The sequence below is a fragment of the Venustampulla echinocandica genome (assembly GCF_003357145.1).
Source record: "Venustampulla echinocandica strain BP 5553 chromosome Unknown scaffold_9, whole genome shotgun sequence".
NCBI lineage: Eukaryota > Fungi > Ascomycota > Leotiomycetes > Helotiales > Pleuroascaceae > Venustampulla > Venustampulla echinocandica.
Window position 1 is genome coordinate 1,100,587 of NW_022474214.1, and position 26,702 is coordinate 1,127,288.

Sequence of the window (26,702 nt, forward strand, 5' to 3'; positions counted from 1 at the left end):
TTGGAGTCGTTGTTGTCTTAGTTCTAATTTAGCTACCCTAAAACTACTAATGTAAAGGAGTGGAATGTACAGTCTAGGTGTACGGTAATAATCAAAACGCGTCGAGCTTCAGGTGGGTAAAAGTATATATGAATGAAAAAGCATGCCTAGCTACAGCTGCCTGGCGCAGCGCACTTCTAGTGCCCAGTCCGCAAAACCTATGCTCCGAAGAGCGGCTATCGTACACGTAATATCTTACAGTTCTACACTACTATATTATATATTTGGCTATTATTAGTAAATCCTTAAAGAATTAGTAATATTTATTACTTAAATACTTTCGTAGCTAATTACTTTATATAACTTAGGGTTAAAAAGAGGCTGTCAAAGAAGCTAAAGGTAAGGGTAAACGTGGTCGGAAGTGTAAAAGTGCTACGCTAGGGGCAGATGAACCAGAGGCGGATGAAGCCACCGCGGACAAGGCGAAATGTGGTCGGAAGCGTAAGAGTGCCAGTGCCAGAGGCAGATGCGCCAGAGTGAAAGGTCAAGGTAGCGCGGATACGCAACGCGCCAGGGTCAGCGACAGGCTCAGTGGATCAGATGAGCGGAACACAGGTTGTAGAGGAAGTTGCGCCAGAACCACTGAGAGCCCCAGTGGCGCGGATGTGGTAGCGAAGGATGTAGAAGTTGATTTGAAGCTGGCTTCCGCTGGCTTCGCAACCTGTTGCTATACAGTTTATCGTCCTTTTGGCGCAATGGTTGCAAATAGAGATAGAAGCCAGATTTTGTTATTCCTCTGCGCTTCTTGTTATGCCGTGCTTGTGATGACCTGCGCTAGTGAGGCCGCCCAGGAAAAATGGCAAAAACAGTCGAGAAATATTTCGTGGGTTCATAGACCACGATTCTTCTGGATCACCATTTCCCTTCTTTAAAAGTTACGAGTAAAATAAATTGTTTAAAAGATATTCAGATAGTAAAATTCTATTATGTTAGCGTTTTAAGCTATGAGAATATCATTAAAACAAGGGGAAGAAAAACTATAGTATAAGAAATAAGATATAAGATTAATAATTATTAGAGTATAATTATATAAGTCTTAGTTTCGGGTTGTATCTTAATTATCTACTAGTTATTTAGTTATTAAATTTTTAATATTCTAGGTAGATGTGGCACGTGACCGGATGCGGCATGTGACAGGGATGACGAGGAAGCATCTCGCTTAAACCCCTGAGGGTACCTGTCAGGTGTTTGTGATTTGGTAGCTGGCAGCGCCTCACCCCGTTTCCGAACAGGGCTCCTTCTAAGGTACTAATTACGCTCTGCGAGTGGCTCGAAGTGGCTATTGGCGACTACTTCAAGTGCGCGTTGTCTTCAGATACGAGAAGAAAAAGAAATTTTTATCACTTTCCTCCCTTCTTCCATGATGTCGTGGTAAGTTCCGCGTGGCGTATTGACGGCACCGAGACATCTTTCCCATAGCTTGAGTTTCTACCCCACCAGTCTTGGCTATCCGCATTCGAGAAGTGAAGTCGAACACGAGGCTGGGGCTGAAGACCCTTTGTCTTGCTCACCATGGCTTTATTCTCTGCTTTGTAGCTAAATATATGGAAATACCTTCCCAGATTCCGCTCCGCAAGATAAGCTTTCATTATTCGTTATGGTTTCAAGTTATGTTTACACCGGCCTGTGGGTCAATCATTCGCGCGCGAGAATTATAGGAACAACGCTCACTTTGACGAATAAGAACGGCGCGATTCTCGTTGCGTTCCTAGCTACACTCGTCACAGCAGCAGGACATGCAGCATGGACGATCCTTCGTTACATCTTTCATCAACTTCGAGCAAGCGAGAAGCCACACGATGCTCTCTTCTACCAGCAACAAGCCGCCCTCAAGAACTCGTCGTCGGCGTTGGGCACGGCATTGACCTTCTTACGTATGTCTTGGGCATGGCGAAGACATGAAAGACGGATGATATGGCGATCCTGGACACTTCTGTTTGTGACCGTTGCGGTAATCATTTCGGCTATCTTCACGGCAGCAGCTATCTTTTCCTCGCAAGTCACCCAAACTGCAGGAACAGCGTTCTTGGTCCGCTCACCCGACTGCGGGCTCTGGGATTTCCCCAGCGATCAGACGACAGGATGGCAGATAAAAACACTAAATGATACACATACAGCTCAAAATTATGCACGAACATGCTACCAAGGAGGAAGTGCTAACTCTCGGCTCTGTGACAGGTACAGGGTGCCTGAGATTAAATGGCACACTGATAGAAAAGCCGACTGCCCCTTTGCTGCTGAAACTTGCTACAATCTCAGCACACCTATAAGCATGGACACAGGATATTTGGATTCTCACAAGATCTTTGGTTTGAATGCAGTTCCTGAGGAACGAGTTGCTGTCCGGAAGAAGACATCATGCTCGCCTCTTCGACTTCGAAAATGGGTTGATGCGGTCAACACGACCCTTGGTGACCCTTCAGATCCGGTGACAGATTCTTTCATTCAGGTGTACATCGGAGGATTCAATGAGAACGATCCAGCCATGGCAGCCATTGCGAGGAATTATACTTATCGCTGGAACGGGCACAACATCTTCATGGAAAGAGGCTATGACATTCAGTATGTAGTTTGCCCACTATTCCTTTAGTCCTTCATCTAGTACCTCGTTCAGATTTACTGGCTCCCTCTAGAACCGTATACGCCCATGCCGGCTATGAAAACAACTGGGTTCCCATCCTAGAATTCAATCGCACCGACGCCGACATAACCGTTTTCTTCCTCGCCCAAAACAGCATGCTCTACAACTCCCCAAACTCCGACGCCCTCTTCGGCGCCAACACCATCCTGGCTGACAATAATAACTTCTCCTCAACGACAACGCCCATACAAATCTACCAACCCGATCGTCTCATCTCCGCCATGGGCTGCGTCGACCAATTCCAAATCTGCAATCCTGCTCTTCCCGGCCCAGAGACAACAAACAGCATGCTCTGCACCCCCCTCGACGCTATCGTACCCCTCTACAGAAAAGTATCAAGCATCCAGCTTTCCGCCACTCAAGTCGAAACATGGCGCCCGATATGGAGAGGCATGCAATACGCCGGTATGGACAAAGTTGCCGATGGAATGGATTCTTCTGCCTTAAAGGCGCAAGAGACAGTCACAAACCTATTCCAAACTATCAAGTTGCCAAACGATCAATGGGCCGTCGAACTCGCAGCTTGGAACGCAATCGCGCTCGCTCGCATTCAAGCTACAGTCTTAGAATATGCCACTGGACCGATCAATGTGGTTGAGCAAGGTGGGCGAATAATCAAACCCAAACCAGACGATAAAGTCGGGCAAAACATCTGCAAGCGTCAACTCATCCTCAACGTAGCCGGCTACCAGAACTTCAATATGCTTGGAGTAACAATCATCCTGATTAGCTCCTCCATCCTAATAGTAATCGGCTGGACGGTCGATATCGTCGTAGGATGGGTGCAAGAGTGGATGGGAAAGCATTATGCGCGCTTGAGTTGGATCCAAGATGGGTATTTGCAGCTGCAGAGGATGGCATATGAGGGGGGGGGACATGCGGATTGGGAGGGGAGCGCGGATGATGTGCCGCTTACGAGGGGACGTACGAGGGAAGAACAGGTGCTGATGGGGTTGGATTTGGGAGATTTGAAGCATCCGAGGTTGAAGAGGTTTGAGCGTGGGGTAGGGCTGGGGGTGCAGGGAAAGGCGTTGGGTGTTAATTTGCTGGAGTAGAGTGAGAGGGTACTTCGAGGGATTCAAGGGGGCAGGCGAGATTTGTTGAGCATATGTGTAATATACTTTAATGAATGAGAATATATGAATTATGATGGATCTTTAGGGTCGATGGAGGTTGAACAACCAAAGGATATTATCTAATTTTCTATCGTCAGTTCCAATCTTCCTTTCAATCAGAAGTAGTATTTTAAGAGAAAGTAAAAAGGAACAAAAACAATTAAATTCAATCGATTAGGGAGAGCAAAATATAAAGTTCAAATAATCAACCCGCATTATTTTTAATAATCCACAATATCAACCGTCACTTCTGGAATCCTCGTGCATTGACGAAACTAATCGAGATATCCTGGCCACATAGTCTCTTCAAATATAGACAGATCTACATTGCTATTCCTGCCAACATTATATTTGATCTCAAGCTTTCTCTGGCCTTGTATACCCATTAGTATGCTCTTCGAATCGAGGTATGAGTTCACGGTATCGATTATTGCTGTGTGGCAGGAGGTTGTATCTTTCGGCGTAGTACGTCGGGCGTCTAGCCATCACGCTTTCCAGAGGTTTGCCTAAGGTGTTGGGCAGAGATATGGGCCGGTAGGCGTCAGGGCCGTGTAGTCCAGCTTCCCTGGTTTTCGAAGGACCACTATGACTGCCCTCCTCCAGGCTTTGGGATGGTGACCTAGGGCGGTTGCCGCCTTGAAGATCTTGGTGACCTTGTTCTAAAAATAGCTATTCCTTCCAGTCGCCTTCGCAACTTTCCTCTCCATCTTCTCTATTCTGGCCTCGTCTCACTTGCCGAACAAAGGCGACTGTCACGTGCAACGCCCGAAAGTGCCTTGAATAGAGCCCGTCCGTCCCGAGTCAGGCTGAAATTTCACTCGTGATTGCTGCCTAAATTTGAAAAATAGGAAAGAGACATGGGTTTCAAGCAATCCCTCAGTACTCTAAACGTCTCCTGCACTAGTCGTTCATCCCAGTTATAATTCCACGGATGTAGGTCCTATCCTTGTGCAGATCCTAAATGCTCCAAGAAAGCCCTCATCTCAATGGCGACGAACTCCTCTCTCTCGCTACAGTGGTCCTTGGACAACACGAGTCTCAATGCCCTCTCTATAGGTCGAGGTATCGTTCAGGCAATGACAGGCGACAATATCCAGCCTATAGCCCTGCTTGCCTGTGAGAAGTTCGGTACTACTCTCCCAGTGTGTATCGAAACAAGTCTGAAGATCGAACAACTTGCACGGCGTAGCCACTCCTCAACAGCGAATTTTCTGAAAGCCCAAATAGGATATTCGGTCGGCGACGCCGCGTATTATCTATCACAGTCAGACGGTGGTATTCGTTTCCTATGTCTAGCCGCAACTCTTTGCACGATAAAGAAGGGACTTGTGAGGGCCCAGCTACTCGATGAGCTGTTACGAAGCACAGTTCAAAGCTGTGAAATGTTTCCGACGCTCATGCAGCTAAATGATCTATTGCGGGCTTTGGAGACAAAAATGACAGTATCTTCATTTGCAAATGAGGTAATAGGTTGGGCTTTAATGAACGAATTCAGCATCTATCATGGTGATGTTCTCGAACGAGAGAATAGTGGCGTTGTTGGAGGTCTTGGCAGGGAGGAAGTCGTGATACCTGCAAATCCCGATATCCAGCGACTGGTAGCCGCTTTGAGAGATTGTTTCCGGATTGGCCCAGAATGCAATATTCACATTCTATCCAGTCGTCGTTTCGCCGCTTGGACGATTGCCTTTGTGAAGTGGTTCACTGGCTCGCCTCCTTGCTTGAACTTTGGAGCTTTTGCTTCGGTCGAATCGATGTCTCGAGTTTCTCTCTTTCTTCTTCCGCAGAGAGATTCCTTTGAAATATCCGTGGTCAAGCAAGTGGCTGATTTTAATTCCTTGCTATGCCCTGAAAACAAAGGTGATTTTGATGCAGGAAAGGACGGATCCAAATGCGGAAGTCGGTTCTGTGGATTGATAGATGTGCCAACTCTATTCTCCTTGAAATTACAGAGGCAATATGGTACCTGTGGACCGGGGCAAAAGGTCTTGACCTTGTTGGTTGAAGCAGTTTTCATGATTTTGAAGCACCTACCAGAGACCATAATACCTATGCCATTTTATGAAGGGCTCGGAAACCTTTCGGACGCTAATTTATCCGTTCCACGACCTTTTCCACCATTCGAACGGAGAATGGAAATTGCTCAAGTTGCACTGGGAAACTCACTGGAGGTCCAAGGCACCGCGCCCAACCTGGAGAAATGGAAGGAGCATCTACAACAACACCGTGCCCAATGCTGTAAATGCAAGAAAAGTTTTGACGAGAGATCAAGTTGTATTGCGAGAGCGGCTGGGGTTCTTGCGGCTGACCTTCTAGCCACATGTCTATATGACATAGACGATATTGCTAGTCTAAAAGTTCCTCTAAGGGGAAAGTACTCCCTGGCAAAGAAACCACATGACCAGTCGAAAGAGTTCTACATAGAATCGAGCACTGGCATCTCTGCTTGCTGGCCTGAGTTAGTCGTTGATGGGTGGCAGTCACTGGTACTGAACGGTGAGGTCACTTGGCTCTCAATAAGCCCTTTCGAAATCGTCAGTTATGCTGTGGGATTTCTCGGTCTTGAATGGGATCATGGAGATGACAGCGGATGCGGGGGTTCTATTATCTCCTTAGGACGTGGCCAAGTCGTCTATCCGGACATCTTCAACAAGAAACACCTCACGCAGGAGAACTACCTCAGCTTGCAATACACTAGGGGCACCGTGCAGTGGGACGGAATGGGTATTAGTAAGGTCATTAGTTCCGGAGACATAGGCAGCTGGGTTGTAACGCCCCGGGAGGCGTTTGATCATCTGAACATGACATACTATCCGAGCGTTAGTAAAGATGCTTCTATGACATGGAATGTGGAAGTAGGCGAAAAAAATGGTTTACTACTCAAGGTCGGTTGGTCGCTGCCTGGCCAACCTGGGTATCTGTGTAATTCATTAATACTCGCAAACTCTGCCGGGCTTTTTACGTCTCCGTGCGGCCACCAACCCAACAACCCAGTGGGTTCTATAGGAAAACATTTCAGTTCAGTGGGTATTAAAAATCAGGAAAGTGTATGGGGAGGATTAGTCAACGAGGTGTTTAGCAGGGGCGAGGCGACTAGGCATTACATTCTCTTTCAATCTCATGGCTGTCCTACGAGTCAGCTTATTAATCTATCAGGGTTTGTTAGTGGATCTCATCTCTTTCCCAAGGAGTATGCCGTGGTTCATCTTCATGGATGTCTACAATGTGCAATGGAAGCTTGCTTGAGTTTTAGGGCGATGGTTATTTTCTGTTGAGTTCTATGGCTGTGCTATATGTTGTGTGGCAACCAGCAATCCGAACTTTTGGCCAATACCATAATAATTTGGCCAAATAGCCATGGTATTGACCAAAAGTTCGGATTGCTGGTTACCACACAACATATCGGGTTGAAGGATGAGGATTCCTGTGGATACATTTAAATACAGTAAAAGTATTGTAAACTGCTAAAGAGGTCCTTTGTCGGAGCCAAAATAGGACCTACCCCTAGAGATAAAGACGAGGAAAGTATAATCGGGTTTCAAGGGAGCCATAACGAGCCTCTACGGATACTAAAATGGCTCTTCAATGCATGCTCAGGCGGTGCTCGGTAATACTCACCCTTGGCCTAAGCTTGATCACACATAGTTCAGGCTAAAGCAGCAGCTGCTCAGGTCCAGAGGCTGAAATGGAAAATACTATGAGAATATCCCTATGTGAGATTACCTGTAATATTGAGCGAAAGTACAAATATCTCAATTAGTTGATATAATTACGGATTTTCTTCTAAATAAATAATATTAAGAATCAGTTATATAACTATTATATAACCTCGGCGTTTAGCTCCGGCAATACTTTGCCGAGTTTATATACTTATATTATCTAATTAAAGTTAAAGAACTTACTTTTTTATTTATTCTATCTGTTATAAATATAATAATAAAATCTTAATTAAAACCATTTATTGTTAATAAATTAAACTAAATATTCTTTATATATTTTATTTAATTATATTTAAATAGTTTATTACTATACGACAGTATAATCCCCCAAAGATAAATCTGGGACTCAAGTTCCTCTTAGTCCTAGTCGATTTCAAGCAGATATGGGTCACCAGCAGATTATCGATGGGCAGTATATGGACCGTAGGACGTTGTTGCTCCTTCTGGACCGGACGCTTGGAGGACCTGAGAACTATTCAGTGCGGGTGAGTTAACAGTATCCGTGGAGCTAGAACTAGGCTCTCAGGCAGCGCAGGGTTCAGTTACTGACGATTTAAGCAGCTCCAGCTAAATTCGTGGGTGTTGACTGTCCCACAGCGCCTCACCGTAGTTTGTCTCGTCGTCTGGCCTATTGGGCATAGCTTTATAGTTGACTGATTTTAATAGGAGCAGATTGAAGCTTGTTGTTTCGAGTAAATACGTACCTAGTGGCATCGAATTTCGACTAGCTCGACATCGTAGAGAGGAAGCAACCCAGACGTCTAGAGTGCAAGACAGCGTTAGTCAACAACTACCATCGTTGGGATACAGGCTTGATATATAAGATGTAAATGAGGGAGGGTGGCTTTGAGAAGAAGGGGGCTGCTTCTGGTCAGGGCGATTGCATCAATATAGGTTGACATATCCCCAAACCCTTGCCCATTTCCTACCTAGCACCTCCCTTCCGCTTTGATCCATAGGGGCCTCCACCTTCACTTACCCGTACTCGAACGACGGAGAAGCTGCGTTTGGTGATAAGTGTATCACCTGCCGTGTGAACCAGGCCATTGATGCTCTCCTTTACACTTATCATTACACTTATCATGACGGGCCATCCCAGAGTAAGAGTTAGAACACCGGTCCATCCAGCGAGGATAGTCCATAGCGAGAAGCTAGCGCTCACCTTGCGGATGTACCTTGCCGAACGAGGTTGTGGTTCGAAGGACCATTTTTATAGCGGTCCACTTGATCATGGCCACTAACGAGCGGCTTTTGACACTCGCGGCTGCATTTAATACCCCGTGTAAGATAATTTGGGTCGTTCTCCGCGTTTCCTATCATACCCTTCAGTCTGTCATTCAATAGTCCGCTGCGGATGCGTTTTGAAGGCTCCACAACTCACATCAAGGCCGCGTGCCTGGGGGAGCGGTTGAACCCCTCCCAGCCATAAACGAGCCATGTAATTCGAGGAAGTCGCATCCTAGACTCCAAATATCGTATGCTCGGGAGACCTTCTAGTGAAGTTTGAGGTCGGGAGGCTCGTAGGTTGGGGAACCGCAGATTTTGTCGGGGATAACGTGGGATGTTGTGAGCTGTCGATGTAGATGCATTAATCCAAAGCTGGGAATTAACAAAATATCTTGGTTCTTGACAAACGAGTTCTCTCTTCTTCGATGGACAGAAGGATGTTCTCTAGTTTAATATCTCCATGCCTCCCGTACAGTCTTTCGCTATCTTCAGCGTCTACTTCATTGTTATTCGCTCATCGACCGCCCTGCAAATGAGCAAACTCCTAGGTGGCTCGGTACTCATGTATCCTGTACAAGCCAGGCAAATTCGCTTGCACTCGTTCAATGACCACCGAAGTGTATTTTGCAAGAACTCTGGCTCTGGGGTATCCTACCAATATTTCCGCAGGTTAGATTTCGCATATGGAAACATGAGAAAGTATCTGCCTTTATAGCGATAAGTGTACAGCAGGCTAATATGGTTGCGATGTCGATACGGGGTGAAAGTTTTGACATTTTGACTTCCGCATTGAACTCAGTCTCGCTGGTCGAATGGAGTCGTTCCAAAGCAATGGATGGAATTTGACTATACGTTGTTAATAATTATACGTAGCCGAGGGGCATGGGATGCTAACTCCTACCTCCAGATATGTGCCTTGGAATAGCTTCTGATTGCCGGGTGAAAATGTGGATCTTCTAGACCGAGCTAAAGCCCCTTGATCCACTAGTCTCTTCATCCTCGACGAAAGGCAGGACGCAGCTATCAGGGAGTTCGTAGTGACAGATATGGTCTTTATATTCGAAGATAGTGTCGTGTAGGATCCATTGCTCATGGTCAAAATTCTTCACACATCGCCGATTCTAATCATCCGTGTAATTGATGTGTTGAGATGGGTTTAGCTTGCTACAAAGTTGTAATTTCCACGCCGGTCATCCCTGTCGGACCGTTCGAAAGGCATGTCCTTATCGCCAATTCCCTCCTCTAGAAATTTGTGGATGAGGCTCCCCTTATAGCTTAGCAAATATAGACCTAGTTGTAAGTATTTTTTTCTGCGCGTGTATAGGAATAAGATACTGGTTCCGACAACTAGCCATTCGATATAAGCATCAAAGAGTTGCGTCTCCAGCCGGTTCGACCCAGAATAGGTTCTCCAGGTGCGGGTTTGAAGGTCCGCAGCGTTTTGACTGGATCTTCCCCCCTCTCATGCTGTGTTGAAAGGCGAGTCAGGATCTTCATACGAAACACTATCTTGGGAGGTGTATGGGGAAGCTGACGGCGTTCTGTCTAGGAGGATTATTGTGTGTTCCTGGTGCATTCGTAGGAGAATGTCTTAAGCCAGAATCTCTAGGACCGGGGCCAGAAGCAGCTTGGGGCTAAACTAATAGTCAGCCAGTTCATGGGCAATTAATTGATAACCCCGACTCACAAGGAAGCTAGCACGTTTGCTGACCCCATCCGAGGCTAGACTACCTTACGGAGTACTCCATGAGCGCTTCAGAATCGCCCCTCCATGGAGCCATTTCAACGGCAGACAAACCGAGCTCATATTTCGCTAGAGAGTTAGCTACCTAGATTTAAGCGCAGGAGGCCACCAGTTATAATTTAAAGGCTCAAGTCCAACAGGCTGCGAAGAATAATTGGATTGGGTAGTTGCTTCTGGTACATTTTATCATGGGACAAGGAGGCGGACATGGAGACTGACCCAGCGCTGGAGATGCAACCACACTTCTCCACAAAAGCAAAAATCGACTATGCGGGCAGGTCTGGGTGTTGTGCAGCCAGGGGGGAAGTTCTTCCTCTCTTTCGACCCGTGAGTGGTCATCTCATTCCGTGGCGTGCCTCGCGCTCGGGGTCTGCAAGCAGTGGGATGATCAGAGCCAGGTCGTCCCTTGGAGACTTAGAAGCAGTGGGCTAGGAAGGCTCACCGAGAGCCAGCTGCAATGGAATCGCCTGTTCCTGTGGTTGCGCGCTTGCAGAGGCAGAGGTGGGGGACGACGGCGAGGTTCAACCCAGAGGCAACTCATTGGACGGTAAAGAGGTTGTTCAGCTCACATTGCACGGAACGTACTTCCGTCCGATAGTGATGCTTAGCTCACATTGTAGAATATGACGATTAATGATAATAACACCCCAGGCACGAAGTAAAGAGCAGCGTTATACTCCGTACGAAGTAGAACGACAGTATATTTGTATAGCCGTTTGGAGTTGCGCTTGAGATTTCTCCACGATACCTAGGTACCTAGGTAAGGTAGGTAGGATGCAAGTACGCAGCTGCGAGGAGATCTATGCAATAGAGTTTAGCACGAGTAAGGTTGCTTTATATAACGCCCAAGTACGAACCATTGAACCAACTACAGGCACTACGTACTGTACCTACGTCCTTCGTAAATGCGTTTCCAAAAGCCTCTCAAAGAGCGAGATACGGGGTGTGTAGTTATCGCTGTCCACATCCACATCCATATCCACATCCCCAGCTCTCGCCAATCGGTCGAATATTGCCAATGGCAAAGGCAAGGAACGTGGTCACAACAATGACGTATATCATCGTCCCAAACGCTCGAATTGGCCTTATCCGGGCAGCGAAGAGGGGCGGCTTCACGGGACGTTCCCAGTTCCTGAGACCTTCCTTGAGGTACATAAAGCTCCCCATTCCTTCATAAAGAGACGACCTATCCCATCTTTCCTCTTCCATCTTCCATCTTCACACATCTACAGAAGCCTTTTCTACTCGTTACCCCGCAACAACCAGCATCGCATCATGGACGCCTTCAAAAACAAAGTGCAAGGCCTTGCCAGCGGGGTCGGAGGCTCTGCCCAACAAGGAGGCGCTGCCCAACAAGACGGCGCTGCTCAACCAGCCGGTGGTGAGCAGAAGGACTACGGCGATAAGGGTTTGTATATCCTTCAGCTATTTCCTCCGCCGAACTACTCAGTCACTCACTCTCACTCTCACTTTCGCTATCCCTCTCAGGAACCAGACTAACACCTAAATATCTAGCGTTCGACGCCATTTCGAAGAAGTCCGGGCATACCTTCGACCCCAGTACCAGCGAGAAGATCACCGACGGCGCACGCGGTGTATTTGAGAAGGCCACTGGGTAAGTCGTCCCTCCTACTCCCAGCTGCCACCCTCTTGTCAACCATGTACTTTCGGTATACTACGTACTGTATCCGCTAACACCGACGCAGCAAGAAGGTTGACCCCAAGTACTCCAACTAGGACGGCGCGGAATAGTTGAGTGGTGGTGTGTGTTTCATACGATCGATTTCCAGGGACGGGTCTTGGTATCATGGCGTAGGAGGCTATAACGAAATGGAACAGGGCGGTCAGACTAGGATCCTGCCGCACAATACAGAGTATCAATAAATAGGATAACACCTAGATGATTAAATACGACCGCATCCCTTGCACAAGCACGAGCAAGAAGTGGGAGAGCAGCGCGAGGCGATAATTGAGTGCAGTGGACTCTTGCACGATCGAGTATCGACGCCGGTGCCCAGAGTTCAACAGTCAATCGTCCAAGTATACTCGACAAGCAATACCTACTGCCCAGGTATCTATAAAGATGAGCAAGCCAATGTAGCTTGGAGTAATATGTCGTGACAATACTACGTGTAGGTAGGTAAGAGTTCGTCAATTGTCGCGAATGCGAATGTACATGTACATCACCATCGCTGTTATGATCTGCAAGCTTCGCACCGTGGCCAGACCCCTCGGAACCCCTAGTCACCACAACAACCACAACAACAACCACCACCACCCCTAAGGGTCCTGTAAACTTAATACCGCCAGTTAACCTTCACGTCCACAACAGCTTCCAGTCGCCCATAGCAAATATCTCGCCGTTCCATGCCTTCATTGTCCTGACCCAGCACCGCACAGTACCCTCTGCCGCGCTATTACGCTATTATTGTACTCTGCTACGAGGACCAAGCGCGCGTCTCCCCCCAGCGTCCTGCCCCGTCTGCAACTTGAACCTGAATGTTTTGACCCTTCCCGAAGACGAATGCAACGCGTTAAATCTGCTGGAGATGGCCGAGGACGAAGGAGAACATTCAGAAATGTCGGCATCAAACGATGCGCGCCCACAGACGGCGCGCAAGGATTCGCGCAAAGTTCCTGGCGGCTTTGGCATCGACGACGTGGATGATTTGTCGCCCGACAAGGACAAATTCGACGACTCAATATTTGAGAATGCGCCTACCCACGAGCAAAATAATCGGATACCATCCCTTGACCCTACGAGTCTACCGTCATTACCACCCCCGAACGATAGCAGCCTCTTGTATAGCCATAGTGAAGACGGAGACGCTGGGAGCGATGTGCTTGGGCACATACTAGATGAAGGGAAAATGCAGAGACACTTGAATGATGTCGAGTCCAGCTTTCTCCCGGTCCCTTCACCGATTAGTATCGCCGAGAATAAGGGAGTCGACGATACATATCTTTTCGATAGAGCTCAAGCCCCCCAAGAAGCGCTACATACAGATATAGCGCTAGAAAATGAACCACACGCCTCTCAGAATCAGAACGGAACTCCTCCAATGTCGCCTCCCACCCCTTCGAATGCCTACAAAACCCCCGCTTTACCACAAGACGACTCGAGTGTTGGGGATGAATCTGCAATGGATGCGGGAAATACGACCTCGTCGCTCGAAACAATGTCGTCTTCCCCCACAGCTGCGGCGGCTGCAAGAACTGTATCTAGGGCGATTTCAATGGCAAGCGCCGGCGGTCACGAAGATGCGATTGATATGGACGACTCACAGCTAGAGGAGCACACAGACAGTGAAGGCGACTACGAAGCAACGCCCAGGAAGCCGATGAACAATTCTTTACTAGATTCATGCGATGAACGATCTACCCTACGTCGCCATCTGTCAAGCAATAGCCTACATAGTTTTAGTGTAGATGCGGGAAGCACACCAGGTGCTGCCCTGACTCGCACACAGTCTGGAAGGCGACCCAAGTTCCTTCGAAGCAGACATGCCAGCCAGCGCTCCTCTGTTTCGTCATTTATAACAAATCCTGATTCTCGTGATGGAAGCGACATCACTCTTGGAGCGGACTACGCCCTTCAGTCCGGTGGAGCTGTGCCAACTACCGGATTCTCTCGAAACAGCAGCCTTGCATTGTCTCGCTCCATCAGCCTGGGAAGTATAGCCTCGGGAATTGAGGACTATTCCGGAAATGTTGATGCATCGCGCGGTTTGGATGGGAGTCTTGCAACCTTGACTGAAGAAGAGCAAAATCGCGACAGAAGAGGGACCGAAAATGGTTCCCCTCCAGAAACCCCACGGGCAACTAGTAGGTCGATGGCTGCACCGACAGATACGATAATCGCCCGTCATGTACGCAATGTTCAAGTTCCAGAGTCCTTGGCCAAGGAATACCGCAGCAAGAGCGACGTATCATCGCCAAACAAGCGATCGGGGTTCGCAGCTGCATCGCTCGGTCGGAATGGAAAGAATCTTACATTGAAGGAACAGAGCAGCACCATCGAGCGGCTATCGAAAGAGAACTTCGACCTAAAACTGAAGGTTATGTTCCTTAGCGACCGTTTGGACAAGGTCTCCGAAGAAGGTGTCAAAGAAATGATCTCCGAGAATGTCGAGCTTAAGACTGGTCTTGCTGTCATGCAGCGAGACAATAAGGCTCTGAAACGGAAAGTGAAAGAGCTTGAGAAACAGCTGCAAAACGACGAAGACCGGCCAGGTACAGCTCGCTCTGGTACATCTACTGGCGACAACAGCCCGCAGTGGTTCGATCATGAAGGTGCCCATGAGCGAGAAGAAGAGCTTCTGTATCTTAGAGAAAGAGTTGAGGAATACGCGACGGAGACTGAGACCCTCCGGAGTGAGGCTATCGCGCGAGAGAACGAGAAGCGAAATCTAGCCGAAGTGGTGCGCTCGATGGGTGAAAGACGTGGTCAAACCATTGATGCTCGCGAAGAGATGGATGTGTGGAAAGACCTCCTGGAGCAGGAGACTGCGCGGCGTGAACAGTCTGACGACGACAATAAAAAGCTCCGTGAAGAAATCTTCCGGCTGAAAACTGAGAGTGCCTCCTCCGGTAGTGGTATCGCTGGTGTTGGTCACACTACTAACATTTACAACATCACGAAGAAGCGACAGCACTCCCCGTCAAGACCCAGATCGGGGCTTTCAGATCATGCAGAAGATCGCAACGGCTCTTTTAGTGCTGCTAGCACTTTGGTTGAGGATCTCAGAAGGGATTGTGAGCAGCTCAGGCACGAAAATGCCGAGTTGCGGCGCGAAGTTGGCGCTCAGACATCGATGCTTACATCCCGTAATCGTGAGAAAGAGCGCCTTTACCAGGAGATTGAAGACCTAAAACTTGGCCAGCGTAGGGGAGGGAGATCTGTTGCTGGGGAGAGTATCTTGGATCGGTCTGCTTCACGAGCCCATGTACGATCATTATCACGGACCAGTGCTGGCACTAGGGATACGGCTCTAACTGATACTGAGCGTGAAGAGTTCGAGAATAAGTCTGCCGAACTCCGGGACCGTATCAATAGTCTCAAAATACACAACCAAGATCTTCAGCGCGAACTCGAGTCATGTATGGAGGATTTCGAAACTGCTGTCGAGCAAAAGAAGCAGGCAGACATTCTGGCAAATGAACTCCAAGAGGCGCTTGAAGTTGCAGAAGCCGATTTACTCACTATGCAATCGGATAGAGATGAAGCGTTACAGGGACAAGAAGAGGCCGAGATTATGTTCGAATCGCTCCGAAAAGAAGCACAGGAAGAGCTAGATGGCTTTGCAGCGGAAGCCGAGGAGGCCCAAGCCGAGATTGAGCGCCTCCAAACCGAACTATCAGATACAACGGAGAATTTCAATGCTCTCCAGAATGAGATGCGGGAGATGAGCGAGGGTGTCGTCAGGTTGGAAGACGACCATGAGCAGAAGAGTCGACGAATACAAGACCTTGAACGAGATCTTGACGATATGAATAAAGAACTTGAGCAAATGGAGAAGAATCTGGTCGAAGCGAATGGGAAAATACAACGGCTGTTAGTGCAACAGGAGTCGAGTCAGGGTGAGATTGCTTTCCTCCGCGAAGAGCAAGACGGCGATAAAATCAAGATTGGGGACATGGAGGCTGCTGTCAAGAACCTCGAGCAGACTCTACGTGAAGAACGGGAACGCATCAAGGAGCTTGAAGAACGACTGGCGTATGAGCGGCATCAGCGGGAAGTTGTTGCTGGCAAGGAAAAGCAAGAGGTCCAGCAATACATCAATGAGCTCAACCGAGAAGCGTCTACGTCCAAGGATGAGGCCCGCAAACTCCGGAAGAATTTGACTTCGCGAGAAGTTGAGGCCGCGGAATGGAAACAGAGGCTCATGGAGCTTGAGAGTAACCTGAGAGAAGCCCTTGGGGACCTCAACGGGACACGATCAAGCCTACTCAGTGTAAGTGGCATAGTTTATATGCTTAGTCCTCTAGTACTGACGATTTCATAGTCTATTGCTAAGCTCCAACGAGAATTGGAGAATAGCCTTCGGGATCTCGACAACAAGAAGGAATCGCTCACCGAAAAAGAGCGGCAGATTCGGCAACGCGACACACTCTTAGAAAACCATGCCCTCGAATCTCGCAGGCTTGCAGACATGCTTGACAAAGAACGTCAGGCTCATCGTAATACCAAGCACCAGTTCGATACTTTCCAGAGGACCACTTCGCATACGACCCGTACCCTTTCTCAGCAAGAGACTCGTGTCATTGAGCTTGAGACATCCCGCCAGCAAGACCGCAAGAAAATCGCTACGCTTGAGGCCCATTTCAAGGACCAGATGAATGAGCGGAATAACCTTCTTTTGGCTTTGTGGGCCAGACTGAGCGCTTTATGTGGTGTGGATTGGGCGCACAACAATAGCCTCATCAACGGTCGCGCACTGCCGTCCCTCGAAGCTGTATCTACTATGCTCCCAGGCTTTTCGAAGAACCTCTTTGCGGCCATCAAGATGATTGAGACCACAGTCAGTGACTTCCGCTCCCGGATCCGCAGCGTTGAGAAGGATCTATGGAAAGAGTATCAGACTCTTGAATCGAATCTCGAGCTACGCACCAAGCGCCTAGATCGCCTTGAAACCATGGCAAGGAGCGCGGTTACAGGATTGAGCGGAGACGGCAAGGCGGAGATTGGAAGACTGAGGGAAGTCAACATGACGCTAAAAACCGAGCTGTCCAGCCTAAGAGCGTCACACAGTGTCCGCACCGGCGGTTACACTGATCCCAGCCCCAGTCCATCCGTGCCAACTGGTCCTAGGAGCAAAGTCGTCGAGAACAAGACCCGTTCATCGACGTTGACGCGCACCACCTCGGAGTCAGCCGTGGAGACCCTTGATCGCATCTCCAAGTCCAGCCACGGAAACCGAAGTGCACTAGGGTCGCCACAGAAGGGATCAGGACCCGGAAGTGCCACTGATGATGGGTATACTCCGGACCTTAGATGGCAGATCCGACTACAGGAGTTGGAGTATAAGCTAAAAGCGGAGCGCGAGGCGCGAAAGACGGATCGTTCAAGCGCACGACAGAGACTACAGGAGGCGAACAGAGAGAATGCAGAGATGGCCGCAGAGTTGGAGCGGAATAAAGTAAGGGCGCAAATGGGGGCAGGGCGATCGCAATCCTCCACGTAGCTGGACGCGGCGACATGACATATCTTTGTATGATTATTAGATGTTGCGACTATGGTGCTTTTGGCTGGCTGGATGGGGGCGTTTTGGGGAATTAGCATACATCTACATGCACGGCGCTCTGCAACCGATCTGGACTGGATATTATTACATGCAGAGTACGGGGTGTCCTCCATGAGACCAAACAAGTTTATTACGATTACCCGGACGACGTGCGTAGTACCACGAACAACTTCGTGCTTACTGTACATGCTTATCGGCCTATCTATTTTTAACCGTAACTCTAAATCGTTGGGGCGATGCGTCCGTATTGGGCAGAGTATAGAGTAAGTACTTCGTAGCGAACTCATAATACTTCAATTCATGCTTTCCGAATACTGCGGCGGGGTGTCGTATTTCTCGGAAATTAAACCGCAGGGGGATATCAAAAATGAAGAGGTAATTATACTGTGCGGGCGTGGAATGTACTTTACTTCGTAGCACTCCCTATTGCATCCCTAGTAGAGGCCCTATATTAGGGGGCTGAGGGGCGGAGGGGCTTAGGGGCTTAGGGCGGGATAGACACAATTATTATTATTATGATCATTGATTATTGTACTTGTACTTGTACTTGTAATCATCAAACAGAGCTGTGTGGATAGCAGAGCAGTACCAGAGCAAGAGCAGAGCATTAATGAACATTTCCTGGGGCAAATACAGTGTACATGTACATGTACCTGACTTGCAACATATTATTTATTACCTACCTAGGTACCTCTACCTTGCCCAGCCTTTCCAGCTTTCCGGCTTCCCACTTCCATACTTCGTATTACGGGGCTTGTGGATCACACCACCCGAAGCGGCCGAACCGGAATGCCTCCTGGTGCTTGGTGCTTGGTGCTGGGGACATTAATAATAATCATAATAATACGAAATACTGTAAAGTTGTCGTTACCAAGTGCTATTCGCTGCCAAAGCTGGAGCTGAAACTGCCCGACGTCGAAGCTGGAATTAGAACCTGGAGCTAGATCCCTTTCTGTTTCCCCCCTATTACTCCTATTACTCTTCCTCCGTATTACCCGTGCTCCCGCCCTCCCTCATCCCTCCCTCCACAATCAACCACCGCCAATTCCAGGTTCCAGCACAACTTCAAAAAGTTGGTCAACTGGTTCCGCCATCCTCCCTTTCCGCCTCTCCTGGTCCCCTTCTTCCGCCATCGCCATCGCCATCGCCGTCGCCGTCGTTGGCTTCTTTAGACTCCGCTGCTTGATCATTGTATGTGTATGCGCATGTGTATACATATCCATACACATCCAGCTCCCGCAGACATCCCCATGATAGGATAACTTCTCCTACAGTCATGAGCCTCGCACGATCGCCATGTCGGCCGCCCGGTCTGACGCGCGCCGTTCTTTTCGCCGTGGTCCTTGTTGGGCTCCTGTGCTACTATCGCTCGTCCGGGCCACCAAATGCTGTGTTCTTCCAGCAAGCGCGACCGCTCACGACATCATCGCATCCGATTGACGAATTGATCGCGGGAGCGGAGAGCTCGTTCCGGGAAGTCCTGAAGAAAGAGAGCCATGACCTGGAGACCGCCGCAGCCCAGTACCGCGAACGGCGTGGGCGCCATCCCCCGCCCGGTTTCGATGTCTGGTTCAAATTCGCCCAGGAGAAGAACGCCGTGATGGTGGAGGACTTCTTTGATCAGATCTACCACGACTTGGGCCCCTTCTGGGGCCTGCCGCCGGGAGTCATTCGAAGAGAGGCCGACAACTTCGACATGACGATAAAGGTGAGGAATCAGACTGCTACCGCAGGCAGCGACTGGTTTTGGACAAAGATATGGCTGAATATGACCTCCACCATCGAACATATGTTGCCGGATATGGATCTGCCCCTGAACGCTATGGACGAGCCCAGAATCGTGGCTCCGTGGGAAGAGGTCAATCGATTGATGGACATCGAGCGCGCCGCCCGGAAAATCACACCTACCGAAGAGGTCGTGACACACTTTCAAACGCTCCCAGAGCACCCTGATGTGGATGTTCAGTCTAGAAACAGGAACTTCACCCAAACGCGTGAGTCCTATGAATTGTGACTATCTACCAGATCTAATCAGAGAGATAGGACCGTTCTGGCAGGTCGCCATTCGGGGCTGTCCCCCTGACAGTCTTGCACGCAAAGCTGCACAGTTAGAGCTGCACGGCCAAACCCCCGCCATCTCCCTTACCCATACGACACCGCATACTTATAAGGGCTACATTTCCAACTTTACCCTCTCCGGGGACTTCTGCCACCAACCGGACCTCCAAGCTCTCCATGGCATGATGATCTCGCCCCTTTCCGTTTCCGAATCCCAGGTCTTCTCGCCCATGTTCGGCGGCTCCAAACTCCCCACCAACAACGAAATTCTCCTGCCCGCCCCGATGTACTGGAACGAGGAAGAAAGATTTACTGGCGGTGGCGCAACGGGGTCTCCTTGGACCGAGAAACTGAATAAGGTCATCTGGCGTGGCGTTGCAACTGGAGGAACCAACACCGCGGACAACTGGAGAGGGTTCCAACGCCACCGCTTTGTGGCCATGGCCAACGGCACGAAGGTATCCAATGCGGAATCGTGGACTGAGGTTCCTGAAAATTGGGCAATGCCAACCACGCAGTATAATCTCGCCGCGCAAGAGGAAGGCCAGCTGGGAGAATGGACAAAGGAGTGGGCCGACGCAGGCTTTGTCGATCTCATGTGTAAACCTATCGAGGCCAACGCGACGTGCAGTTACACAGGATCACATTTTGAAATCCAGAAAGGTTTACCCATGGCCAAACAGTTCGACTTCAAATACCTCCCTGATATCGATGGCAATTCCTTCTCCGGCCGCTACCGTGGCTTCCTAATGTCCACTTCCCTCCCTATCAAGGCAACCATCTTCCGCGAGTGGCACGATTCCCGATTGATGCCTTGGATCCATTTCGTGCCCATGGACAATCGGTTCATGGATTTTTATGGTATCATGGAATATTTCTTGGGCTATACGGGCAAGGATAAGAATGTTCCTGCCCATGATGAGCAAGCGCAGAAAATTGCCAGCGCAGGTCAGGAGTGGGCAAATAAGGTGCTAAGGAAGGACGATATGCAGATTTATGTTCTGAGGTTGTTACTCGAGTACGCGAGATTGAGTGATGATCAGAGGGAGAAGTTGGGGTTTGTGGATGATCTATTACGATAGTGTCTCTCCCTCCTTGTCCTCTTGCTGTTTCTGTGCTTTTCTTCTCTTGTGGGGTATTTGTGGGCTGAGCGAGAGCGGATATGATATTCCAAAGTGTAAGAGTGTATGGATGAAAACGGGAAGCATTATACGGCGTACGGGATTGCATTAGCAGGCGAGACGTGGCTGGAAGCCATGTATTTTCCTTTGTTTTGGGGATTCTCTCCACCCTTCTTGCATATATATTTTATGGGGCATGTCGACTGTAGAGATATTGGGAGCTATCAGAAGGACCGACTTACTAGATAGCTATAACAAGCAACCTAATTAATGTGTGCCAAATGTGTGTTTCTCTCACAATAGCCAGGCTGGTTCGCAGCCACTGTGATTTGACCCCATAGTGAAAAGCCTCTCCTAAAGTCTAAACTGATCAAGGCGTTATCCCGGCTCCGCAAAACACTCTACCAGCCCATAGCAAACCACTTATTACGGCCCGGCAGCATGATTACTACGCAGCCCGCGAAACGTAACCTATATAACCCACCTCGTTCACTTCTGTACATTTACATATAGAAAGTACCGTCATGCACTGTAGGCAAATGCAACGGGTAGGTCGGAGCTAACGCCTTTTCAATAGATATTTTCTAACTGTATTCAATTTTTTAAGGAGATACGCAGGTATATTATATATATATATGTAAAGCCTCTGATTATGGTGGTAGATAGCGAAAGGAGTGGATTTGATGAATCTAGGCTATGATTTGTGGTTTATTTGGATATCGTTTAATATCCCAATTTCTACGCAAGGTTCAATACATAAGCAAAGGAAGTGCAGCACAATTTAACTTAATTCTTCCAATTTTATTTTACTAGTTAGTATTATATTTCTCCCTGTGTAGATATACAATGCAGAAAATCCAAAGCCCCTATCAGACCATCTAGCCCACACCTCCCATCCATCACCCTTAAACCTAACCCCTACAGTATCGAAAAAACCCTCAACATCATAACACCTAGCACCAACCCACTCCCAGAGGCTGGAGCCATCCCCTTTGTCCCCGCGCTTTGGAAAGCTTTCGAGTTCCCCGGGTCTGCCGCCGCTCCGCTTAGGGCCCCATTTGCCGTAGCATTTGAAGCCACACCCCGCGTCTCAACAACACACTGTTTCACAATATCCTGATCTACGAAGTTACCATTGGACCCTCTAGGCGTCATGGTGAGTTCATAGGTCTCGGGAGAGAATCCACCGGCAGCCCATCCAGCATAACCAAGATAGACGTCGGGGTTGTTGTTAATGAACTTCAGGGTTGCGCAGAGATCCCGAAGGCACTATTTATTCCTCCTGTTAGCAACTCCTCGTATGCATATATCATTTTAAGGGGAAAGAGCGTTAATTAAAATCGATGAACGCTTACAGAGGTTGTATTGCCGCCTCCAGTCTCACTCAACATCGCCATCCTATTGTTCTTCTTCAAGAAAGCACCCAACGGCATGAACGTGTCATTGACATGGTCGCTAACACACTCCCGATGTGTGCCGCTATTATCAACATCCAAGTACTTATGCACATCAAAAATCAGCCCCTCGAGACTCCCATCCGGGTTCTTCACTGTGCTTAGATTCCCCGCCGAGCCATTGCTTATGAATGTCTGTGCGGATGTGAAATCCGTCCCCGGCAAGAGGATTCGCTGCGTTGTTGCGCCCGCTGCCCGGATGGCTGTTACGGCTTCCTGGACGGTCGCCGCCCAGAGGGAGAGATCGGGGATATCGTGAGGCTCGTTCATTATACCGAAGATTATCTTGGCTTCTTTGGCATACTAGTAGCATGTCAGAATCTGACGAGATAGCAAGGGGACTACTTTGATCGAGGATGATGGATGAAGCCGCATACTTTGGTACCAATCTGCGACCACAAATTCGCAAAATCCGCGTTACTTGGGCCACCTTGTCCAATGACCTTATTGTTGAATCGAGCATAGTTGTGAATATCAATAACACAAGTCGCCCCTGTTGCAAGGCATGCTTGGACAAGCATATCATATTCTGCGAAATTAGTCGCATCTAGTGTCCCCGTAGCAGCATTGGAGGCTGGTGTTCGATTCCCCCGAGTCGTCCCATTTCCTGGCATCATGGTTGAATTTGTGAATGGCCCCCTGGTCGAGTTATTAGACGGTCCCATCGTGCCGTTGTTGAAAGGTCCATTGGTGGCATTGCTGCTACCGCTACCGCTGCCGGCAAACTCGCTACTATTGATTAAAAATTGCCAGCTCACAGCTATTGCAGTATTAGCATGCACCTCGATTGTCTATAACGCAAAGTCACTCACGCAGTCTGAATAAGTTCAGCCCATCATTCTTGGCAAAATGTTGCATCTGCCCCGCGCCATCGCTGTTCCCAAGGACCATAAGAGGACCCTGCGCATTTTGGAGATTTGCTGTCCCCTACACCAACTAATTAGAGAGGTTCCAGAGAATGGAGACGGTGGAGAGGCAGCTTACTGTAATTTCCACGCCAAAATCGAAACCCGCGATGTTGACGCCCTGTTACAAGAGGTTAGGGCCATAACCACTATATAAGGATGGAGTCATGGGATAGGAAGCATGAGATACTTACAGCTAGAGGGGACACTGCGCCCACCGAGGCTACGCCGCCCAAGAATAGCGGAAGGAGAAACATCGCCAGCGATAGTATATATTAAAAGCCAAGAAAATAAGGTGGGATGGAAAGGATACAAAGGGGTTAAAGGGGAACAAGAGAGTGGTTAGAGCTGGTAGAAATTACGGCTGATGTTGCTACTATTTGAGATGTATATACCTCTTGGCTGAGATGAAAACCGGATCTCCATGATCCAGAACCTGCTCACAGTTCAAGACGGTCCGTGTATGACGAGAATTTAAGCAGGATGAGAAAATAATGCGATGTTGATGAACGGCCAATTGGCCACTACCGAAGCTACGCGGGATTGACCGCGAGGGTTCTTCCGCAGTATTTTGGGCGTCAGTTAGACAAGACCGGATTAGCATCTGAGACTGTTGTTGTGTGAAGAAGTCAAGCTCACGGACCTGGCGCTCTGGGGTTTCCCCTTTTACCGGTTTCGCTTATCGTCGTTCCATGGCGATCCCCCACGAATTTCATCTGAAGTCTGGAGTGGATTTCGGAAGGAGGAAAATCAGTCTTATCTAGCTTGGTTCGGGTCTAAAGTACGCTGGGAAATGGGCGCAGTGTTGGGGCTGAAATGAAATTGAGACATCGAGAGTGGTGCAGCGTGGGGCACTGGGGGATGATGTCCTCCTGCGGATTGAAACCAAGCGAAATCTTTCAACTTCTAATTGATCGACGCCAAGATGGCAGCTGTGAAAAGACAGTGACGTGGTGGTGTGTTAAAGCTGCACGAAGTGGATAAATGGAAGTGCATTTGACAAAAGGTATATTTTCAGATCACGCTACTAGTACCTATACAAAATCTTCCACTCTAGCCGCATCGGCTTCACCCCTTAGTTCGGGTGTTCAGGCTCAAAAATAACCTTCTGAACTTGCATCTTGTTGAAGATATCATATCCTTCGATTGCTTGGCTCATCGGCATGATCTTGTCCATCATGAAACTGTGCTGAGTTAGCAAGGCGCCTTCTCGTCAGACACCGGATCACTTACTCGAGTTTGTCCTGGTGCTTCTTGAGCATTTCCAGGGCCTGTGGGAAGATACTTCGTACCGGGCATCTACCCATTTGTATTCTTAGATTCTTGCCGTAGGCTTGGTTTGCGGTCCACGGGATCTCCTCGTTGTGGACACCGAAACTGGAGATAGTACCCCAGGGTCTAAGCAGGTCGAAGCCAGTCCTCAACGCATCTGCATGGCCAACACCCTCAATGATGATATCGGCACCTCTTCCTTCGGTAAGCTCTTTTACTCTAGCCTCCAAACCTACGACACAGTTGTTAGCGGGGGATATGATCTTCAGCGAAACAAACGCTCTTATACGGCCGTACCTTGGCGATTTGTCTGGTCATTGAATGGCTCGGCGCCCAGCTTCTTTGCCAGGGCCAGTCTGCTCTCCACCCGGTCCACGGCAATGACCGCCTTGGGTTTATACTCGAGGGCATTGATCAGGGCGCACAGACCGACCGGCCCGCATCCGATCAAAACCACGACGCTCTGCTTGATCGTTGCATCGTCGGATCCGCGGAAGGCATTCGCAGCTGCGAAGTATCCGGTAGGGAAGATATCTGCCATTAAGACCAGCTTCTTCTCATCGATTCCTTCGGGGGCCTTCACCGCGGTTGCATCCGCCAATGGCACACGCATATATTCGGCCTGTCCACCTTCCAACATCGGGCACCCAAAAAGAAGGCACTTCTCGCATCGCGATGAGAATCCGCTCTTGCAGTAGAAGCATTCTCCGCAAGAGACTGTGAATGGCAGCACCAACAAATCGCCCTTCTTGTGGGTTTTCACGGAGGAACCGATTTCGACGACGTGTCCGATGGTCTCATGGCCCTAGAGGATGTCAGAAATAGTTGGCAACTCCGACACCAACACCGATGACGGATGGCGGGACATAAAGCTTGCAAATATCCCAAAGACTTACCATGATGAAGCCGGTCTTGCTTGGCTGGTGGCCCCGGAAAACATGGAGTTCACTGCATGTGCCGTTAGTTCAGGTTCAGGTTCACTCGACCAACTATAACAATTGCGAAGACCGAGGGTCTATGAATGGAGAATGCTGCTTACCTTCCGCACAAGGCCGAGTACTTGACCTTGACAATGACATCTGTGGGATCGACGATCTTGGGGATGGGGCGGTCTTCAATCCTGACATCGAGGGTGCCATGGAAGACCACGGCCTTCATCGTATCCTTGGACATGTTGGGAGCTACACGGGTATAGATATAGGTGCCCTAGGTAGGTAAGGTAGGTAGGTATCAAGCAGGTCGCTCGCAGAGGGAGGGGTATCGGGGGGATTTAGGGGATGGGGACAGTATTATATGGAGACAGTCCGAAGAGTCGAAACACTGGCGATCGAGAATAGTACGGAGTAGGGTATGGTGGTGAGTTTGGTATTGTACGGTGGTAGGCACGGTGCGATACAGGATTGGATACTGCTATTGGAGCAGCGAGCGGCGGAGCGCTGAGGAACGAGGGATGGTTGGTTAGTGGCACATATCTAGGGATAGTACCTCGGGAGAGGAGGGATAGTAGGCAGAGTGGTACGGTGGTCCTGCTGCCGATATACTGGTAGTTGGTAGTTGGTATCGAGCAGTGAGTACGGATTACCTAGGTAGTGGGCATTGAGTATCCTGATCGGCCTGGCAGTGCCCGAGGGGGGCCATGAAGCCGAGCAAATGCGGGGTACTTGGGTACTTAGTGCCTATCCATGTTGCCATGACTGAAAATGAGAGCTGGACGGGTTTATTTCCGAGGCGTAGGCGGACTCGTAGGTGGGAGTGGATCGCTCGAATGATGTATAGTACAACAATGTAGCAATGTAAATAACCGTTGTGGTTAGGGTCAGGTACCTTGGGTAGGTACGAGTAATTCAGAGAGTGGGCAAACGGGCCACAGACCGTCCGTGGTTGTCATTAGTAAGCGATTGGGATTGGGATTGGGATTGGGAGTACATACTCGTACCTTACTCGAATACCTTGTACTTGGTACCTGTACCTCGGCTGGCGATTGCTTGGTTGCTCGGTACCGTGTACTGGACTCTGTACCCAAGGTACCTCCCTACCTCCCTACCTACCTACCTTACCCTTACCTGCCTGACAACTAGGTACTGTACCGTACCTACCCTACCTAGGGAGTCTGGTTGTGTACCTGCGTATAGCTGTCTACCTAGAGGTACGAAGTACTGACTG

At 49.0% G+C, this 26,702-nt stretch overlaps 6 protein-coding genes across 6 annotated transcripts; 4 read left to right on the forward strand and 2 right to left on the reverse strand.

Moving 5' to 3' along the window:
• Positions 1 to 1,636: 1,636 nt before the first annotated feature.
• On the forward strand, positions 1,637 to 3,735 carry BP5553_09103 (uncharacterized protein; the record flags this gene model as incomplete). Its single annotated transcript, XM_032017726.1, has 2 exons — positions 1,637 to 2,601; positions 2,673 to 3,735. The coding sequence occupies 2 exons, from the start codon at positions 1,637 to 1,639 to the stop codon at positions 3,733 to 3,735; spliced, it is 2,028 nt and encodes a 675-aa protein (XP_031866369.1).
• Positions 3,736 to 4,781: 1,046 nt separating this feature from the next.
• Positions 4,782 to 7,041, forward strand: BP5553_09104 (uncharacterized protein; the record flags this gene model as incomplete). Its single annotated transcript, XM_032017727.1, has 2 exons — positions 4,782 to 6,680; positions 6,952 to 7,041. The coding sequence occupies 2 exons, from the start codon at positions 4,782 to 4,784 to the stop codon at positions 7,039 to 7,041; spliced, it is 1,989 nt and encodes a 662-aa protein (XP_031866370.1).
• Positions 7,042 to 11,760: 4,719 nt separating this feature from the next.
• BP5553_09105 (Uncharacterized protein) lies at positions 11,761 to 17,669 on the forward strand (the record flags this gene model as incomplete). Its single annotated transcript, XM_032017728.1, has 4 exons — positions 11,761 to 11,893; positions 12,001 to 12,100; positions 12,695 to 16,439; positions 16,491 to 17,669. 4 exons carry the CDS (start codon positions 11,761 to 11,763, stop codon positions 17,667 to 17,669), a joined length of 5,157 nt encoding a protein of 1,718 aa, XP_031866371.1.
• A 1,336-nt stretch (positions 17,670 to 19,005) lies between these two features.
• BP5553_09106 (Glycosyltransferase family 90 protein) lies at positions 19,006 to 20,869 on the forward strand (the record flags this gene model as incomplete). The annotated part of the gene is made up of 2 exons (XM_032017729.1): positions 19,006 to 19,723; positions 19,773 to 20,869. The coding sequence occupies 2 exons, from the start codon at positions 19,006 to 19,008 to the stop codon at positions 20,867 to 20,869; spliced, it is 1,815 nt and encodes a 604-aa protein (XP_031866372.1).
• A 957-nt stretch (positions 20,870 to 21,826) lies between these two features.
• Positions 21,827 to 23,524, reverse strand: BP5553_09107 (uncharacterized protein; the record flags this gene model as incomplete). The annotated part of the gene is made up of 6 exons (XM_032017730.1): positions 21,827 to 22,177; positions 22,264 to 22,665; positions 22,740 to 23,122; positions 23,175 to 23,289; positions 23,347 to 23,388; positions 23,462 to 23,524. The coding sequence occupies 6 exons, from the start codon at positions 23,522 to 23,524 to the stop codon at positions 21,827 to 21,829; spliced, it is 1,356 nt and encodes a 451-aa protein (XP_031866373.1).
• Positions 23,525 to 24,342: 818 nt separating this feature from the next.
• BP5553_09108 (GroES-like protein) lies at positions 24,343 to 25,712 on the reverse strand (the record flags this gene model as incomplete). The annotated part of the gene is made up of 5 exons (XM_032017731.1): positions 24,343 to 24,451; positions 24,501 to 24,771; positions 24,837 to 25,344; positions 25,436 to 25,487; positions 25,579 to 25,712. The coding sequence occupies 5 exons, from the start codon at positions 25,710 to 25,712 to the stop codon at positions 24,343 to 24,345; spliced, it is 1,074 nt and encodes a 357-aa protein (XP_031866374.1).
• Positions 25,713 to 26,702: the final 990 nt, after the last annotated feature.